At 38.4% G+C, this 6,068-nt stretch overlaps 1 protein-coding gene across 1 annotated transcript; it reads right to left on the reverse strand.

The window, feature by feature from the left end:
* Nucleotides 1-933: 933 nt before the first annotated feature.
* LOC307266447 (leucine-rich repeat-containing protein 51-like) lies at nucleotides 934-3,581 on the reverse strand (the record flags this gene model as incomplete). The annotated part of the gene is made up of 3 exons (XM_080048468.1): nucleotides 934-1,086; nucleotides 2,740-2,945; nucleotides 3,530-3,581. The coding sequence occupies 3 exons, from the start codon at nucleotides 3,579-3,581 to the stop codon at nucleotides 934-936; spliced, it is 411 nt and encodes a 136-aa protein (XP_079904594.1).
* Nucleotides 3,582-6,068: the final 2,487 nt, after the last annotated feature.

Raw genomic sequence — 6,068 nt, forward strand, 5'->3', positions numbered from 1 at the left:
CATTGAGCTACAGTTGTGCCCACTGTGGTTTAGCGATCGAAAAAAACTGTAAGCACATGTGGGATTTATCAAGATTGATGACTTACTGGTGTGCGTACGATAGGCCTGCGCACGTTTGATAAATACCGATTTTTTTGTACTTAAGCACATACTAAATTTCATTCATAAGAGTGAATTTAGAACCTTTTCTACGCACTATTGATAAATGAGGCCCCTGGTATTTCACATGAATGATAGAACGAAATGAGGTTGAAAAACAATTCAATCAAGAAGCTGAATGCATGAGAAATCTAACCAATGAAGGGTAACCTTGTTTCCCTGTGAATACTTCTGTATCTTTCTATGCCAATGTAAACATGATATGCCCTGTAAAATGAGCTTAAAGTCCATTTAAGCAACTATTAAATGGCACCTACCAACTTGCCAAAAATCTCTGTTTCCAGAGGTGGAAAGTAATTAATTACAATTGTATGTGAATATTGAAACTTTTACTCAGACTATATATATATATTTTTTTAAACGGTTGAGGTAATTTTTTGAATTTCAGATTCATGTTTTAGTACAAATCTCTACTTTCCTACCCAATTAATCACCCCCCAGATTTATTTTGTGAGCCTTTGCAGGGGCTGACCCCAGTGTGGGATCCCATGAACGACCAAAATGTAAACTAGTACAAAAGAAAGAAGTAGTTCCACCTTGACAGTTGTTTGTGTATCTGAATCTGTTCTGCGCCATAACATTTTTAGTGCTCCATCCACAAATAAAAGTGTGCTACAGCAAGTCACAAGCAGAAAGTGTGTGTGTGTGTGTGTGTGTGTGTGTGTGTGTGTGTGTGTGTGTGTGTGTGTGTGTGTGTGTGTGTGTGTGTGTGTGTGTGTGTGTGTGAGTTTGAGGAAGAAAAATCTGTGTATAAAGTGACAGAAAATCGAGTCTCTACCTATAGCCCTTCAGATCCTCTATGGGGTTTCCATGAAGCGTGATGGTGTGCAGATACTGCAGCTCTCCCAGCTTGTTTACCTCTGACATGTTCCAGATGGCATTCCCATGAAGGTACAACACACGCAGTTCAGTCAGCTCACACAAAACCTTGAAGAGAAACACACACACACACACACACACACACACACACACACACACACAATGTTGCGTCAAAATACAGATTTAAAAAGGAATACTGCTAAAAGCAGATTCTCAATTTAAGCTTGTGAAGTAAGTAAATTGCAAGAGCATAAAGCTTTAGTGCGTAACTTCTGCTGCTGATTCTGTTCTGAGCTCTGGGGCTGACACCAGTTTGTAAACAGTGCCATACAGAGAAAAATACGAAGTGAGCTTTGTGGGGCTTACAGTTGTTTTCGATGGCTAACCCACAGTGGGCACAACTGTAGCTCATATCAATGTGCAAAACTCTACAGTCTGCACTACAAACAGTCACTGGAGCTAAACAGTTCACTTCACCTGCAAAATAGGCTCAGTGCAGCAAACACTATGAACCAGCCTCATTGAGATAACACATACAGTCACTCAGAACACACTCAGAGTATAAACACTAGCATCAAACCACAATACACAAATGACAAACTTTTAATCTTTACAGTTTGAATAATTTCAGTTAGTTCACACAAATAACGTAATATTTTCTTTGAGGAAAGAGTGAAATTATTTAACGTGAAATTGTTTATTCTATACCACACCAGTTTATTTTAGGTAAACAAAAAGAAATTAAAATCAGAAGTTTGCTTCAATAGATACATAATTTGTATATTTAATTGATAACATTTCCAAATGTAGTATTTATCTATAAAAATATTCTATAATTCTAATACAGAAATCAATTCCTGTAATGTTGTCATTTGCTGTAAGGATACAAATCTAAGCTGTTTATTTGCTGTAAAATCCGTATTACAGATGCAACTTTAGATCTTTGCAGTTGTACCCTCACCCTGCCTCTCTCAATGATAGACCATGATTCACAACAGGGTCTATCAGTGTAGCCCTTACTGTATTTCATCAGAAATTACAGCTCAATGTCTTCTATCTTCCTCCACACATCCACACTCTCACTGCCACTCTTCTACCTCCAACAACCTGTCCATTTCCCAAAAAATATTTTTGAGTTTTCCCTATACTGTATACAGTATGTTCACTTACAAGTCTAAAACAAGACACCTTCTTAGTGTTTCAGTTGAAATTGCAATCAGCAGTGTTTGAAATGCACTATGCTGATATCCATTCTGTTTTGAATGTGTGGTTTACAGTTGTGACAGCAGTTTGTTAGCATTTGAAAAAAGTGCTAGAAATCCATAGTGTTGTGCAGGCTGTGGTTAAGCCATGAGATAAGTGTGTAGAGTTTTGAAAATTGTGTTTAAGCAATGACAAATGAGCTAGAGTTTGGTCCACATGAACCGCTGCTGTGCATAGTGTTGTTAGAGTTTTGCACTTGTCGCTCCAGTTGTGCCCACTGTGGTTTAGCAAACAGAAAAAACTGTAACTGTCAACTTGTTTAGCGATGACTTGAATGTTTATTTAGATGAAAAAGTTACACACTATGGCTTTAAATGCTAATACAAAAAGTATAGTTTTACGAAGTATATTATACATGTGTAGGGTGTGTGTGTGTGCGATCATGGGTCAAGAGGTAAGGAGTAGAAGAAGAAAGGAAGGAAAAGCATGAAGTTAGAAAGCTGAGTAAACAGGAAGCAAAGGTGCGAACATACGAGAGAGGAAAGATAGAAGCCTCACTGGTTCTATGCAGGTGATTATGTTGAAGGACAGGTCCAGCCAGCCCAGCATGGATGGCTGAGCCAGGAGGGTGCTGAGCATGTACTGGAGTCCGGTGAGGTTGGGGATGCTGTTGTTACTGAGACGCAGAGAGCGGCTCAGGTACTTCTTCTTTGAGTCGCTTTTTAAGGGTCGCTGTCCATTTCGTGGCACCTCTGACAGCGCACCTGAAACACAAACAGGGAAAATGTAATGAAAAACTCAATCAACATGCCACTTGTGTTTATGCCGCTCAATCAGTTTCTTCAAGGTGATGCTTTTGCAGTCAGTGTGTGTTCATTGCACTCGATGGTTTTGCTCGACAGCAGAGAAATGAGGGATCGACTCAAGCTCTTTCTATACAGTACGAGGACTACATTAATGTCACATAACTTAACGCTGTCTATTTTGGGGCGTCCTATTCATTAAGACAGTGTCCACGTGTCAGCACATGGATAATACAGAACATAATATATTTGAAGGTTTCATTAGAGCACTTGACACACAACCTCTTGCAACTGACAGAACAAGTGTATGGGTTTCAGTAATGAGAAATGCAAATTGACTAAAAATAAGACATTTCCATGGGAATGTAATCCTGAGATAATTGTTAGCAGACTTAATAGTTAGCAAAGCTAAGTCCCCAAGAGACGTGTAGGAATATAATGGATACCATTATTTAAAAAAATTCGAAAAAACTATGAATAGCATAAGGTATAATTAAGAAGTTTAGACAGATTGTAAAACATTATAAGGATATGAATTATGCTACCTGTAACATTGCTGATGTCTTTAAATGATAGATCCACAGGTGGGCCATACATGTTTAAGTTTGCCGTTCCTCACATGTGTCCAGCAATAGAAAAATGGTCAGATGAAACTACATATAATTCCAGAAAACTTTTTTTACTGTTTTGAAAGAAAACACATGTTTCAAAGTATAGTGAAGAGAACTTGGACCCAAACGGTTTCCTAGCAACTGTAAATGTCATTCAAATCGAACAAAAAAGGCAACCAAATACAAACTAAAATGCTGACGCTCACACATGAGAATTCATTAATTCCAGTAATTTTACAGAGGTATTCGAAATAAGTTATTTGCATACATGTACAAGGCAAACATTCAGCTCTATGTGTGTTCTCAGGCAGAGAAATGCACCTCTTAGTAGAGTTCTCTCTCCTGGTTGGATAAAGGGTTGTAGGATACCAGAAAAGTGACTGAGAGACCTGTGTTATGAACTGCGCACACTGTATGGGAATGCTGTATGAATCGAGTAATTTAACATATTACTAAAAAGATATCACTAATTTCTGCTTTAAGTACCAATGGCTTTATCATTATAGCCTTTTTCTTCTCGATTCTCAAACACATTCTAATCCTCATATAATGTATGTATAAATAAGTACGGAAGCCGAATATTGTAACAATATTTTTAATGCCTATATTTGGTGTTGTACAACAGTAAGTTCTACCCAAGTTATTTGATCAGACAAGAGGCATACAGTATTGTTTTGTGTAGCTTCACTAATAACTCAATAGCATCTCATTGAAAGAGTAAGGACAGTTCTTCAATAAGCTGAAGGCGGGGGGAGGGAGACAGACAAAACGCTCAATGAGTCAAAGTCAAGGACACACAGAGAGAGACAGACCCAAATCAGGGTGTTTGTGACCAGATTTATGTCAGTGTCAGACTGTGTACAAGTAAGTATATGTCTTCCTCCTGGCTGAAGTCCTTAACTTTGTAGAACAGGAAACAGGGTCATTTTAGTTGAATAAAATATCAAACAGGATTCCCAGTATATCCCTCAGGTTACAGGCTTGTGTCCAGACCAGATGGAAAGATCTGGGAAATAACTGAATGTTAATGTCACCCCACTTTCCTTCCTCTGCAACTGCCATTTACTTGCCCTTGAGTGATTTGCTTAAACCCCATCTACTAAAGTGAGCCTATTCAGCAGCAAATAGTATGACACTGAAGATACCGAGCAGCTCAATTGTGTCGATGTCTGTTATTTGCAACTGATGTGATGGAACAAGGAGAGTTAAGAGTAGGCAACCATCATATAACATTGGAAATGAAAGCCCTCTTACCAGGAGAAAAATAAAGCACACTATTGGCCAATAGTTACAGTAATGTTTTTGATCTGGGAGATGAGGCTGTGACTGTTGTAGCTATTTGTATTAAAATGTCCACACACCTGACTCACAGTCTACATGTGCGAAACTAAGTTTATTTTCAGTATTTTCAGAATGAACTCTTTTACTGGCAACTGCATGTTGGATGCTAAGGGTCAAACTCGCAGAGTCAACTCCTGAGACTTTGCGTACACCCGCGTTTTGTCTGATAACTAGTCAATACACAGCCACACATTTTTTTTTATGACAAATCTACTGCAGACCCAGCTTTCTAAAGGCAAAAGACAGAGCGAGACTCGGATCATCTACTGAAAATAAAGCGAGTATGTGCTTGTGAACACCTCTGCCTTGGCCCCAAAGAAATGACTGCAGTGAAGGTTAAATGTTCCGGATTGTGTGTCTCGTAGGATAAGGTCAAAATGTCGAAGAAATATGAGAACTAGTCAGAAAACTTGTGATTATTGTAGACATTTCCTTGTCAGTGCCACTCTTGGTAACTCTCTGCCATTGCAGCTTCTGATTTGCAACAACAATGCAATCTATGATTTGGCAAAATTGCCCGTTTTTAACGTTATGTGAGTGTGTTACAGGATCAGTGGAGTTTGGGCAGACGCAAAAAAAATGGATTTACTGGAATTTCTGTATATGATTAAAAACAAACAACAAAGGTCAATTTGTTTAATGGCTGCAAACATCTCCAGTAGTTCTCACCCAGGTGTCTTGCCCTGCACATTTGAGACAAAGTCAAATTTCCTCGTGCTTACAAATAATGATCATATATAGTCCCAATCCCTCTAGCTGTGACTTTTGAGCACTTAAAACAACAAGCAACATAAGACTAAATGATACAAGATCTCTGTGTGATATTTAAATTATGCTGCCGGCAAAGTGAAACAGGAGCTCCCTCCCTAAGGATTAATGTCATTCTCACATTGAACAGACCAGAAAATAACAAGGCTGCAGGTAACCACTCAGCACAAGTGCAGTGTGTAGCCCTGAGATTTTTGTCATATGAAAATTACTAAAGAAAAAAATATTGATGTCAAACAGTGACAAGTGGAGCAATTTCAAGAATCTCTCACCAACCATTTAATCAGTCTTGGTGTTTTAAAATGCTGGCTTTATATTTTTTGATGACAGTGCTTCTTTTCATGACTTCTTCCTTTTCACTAAA

This window comes from Ammodytes marinus (genome assembly GCF_949987685.1).
Source record: "Ammodytes marinus genome assembly, chromosome: 20".
NCBI classification, from domain to species: Eukaryota; Metazoa; Chordata; class Actinopteri; order Uranoscopiformes; family Ammodytidae; genus Ammodytes; species Ammodytes marinus.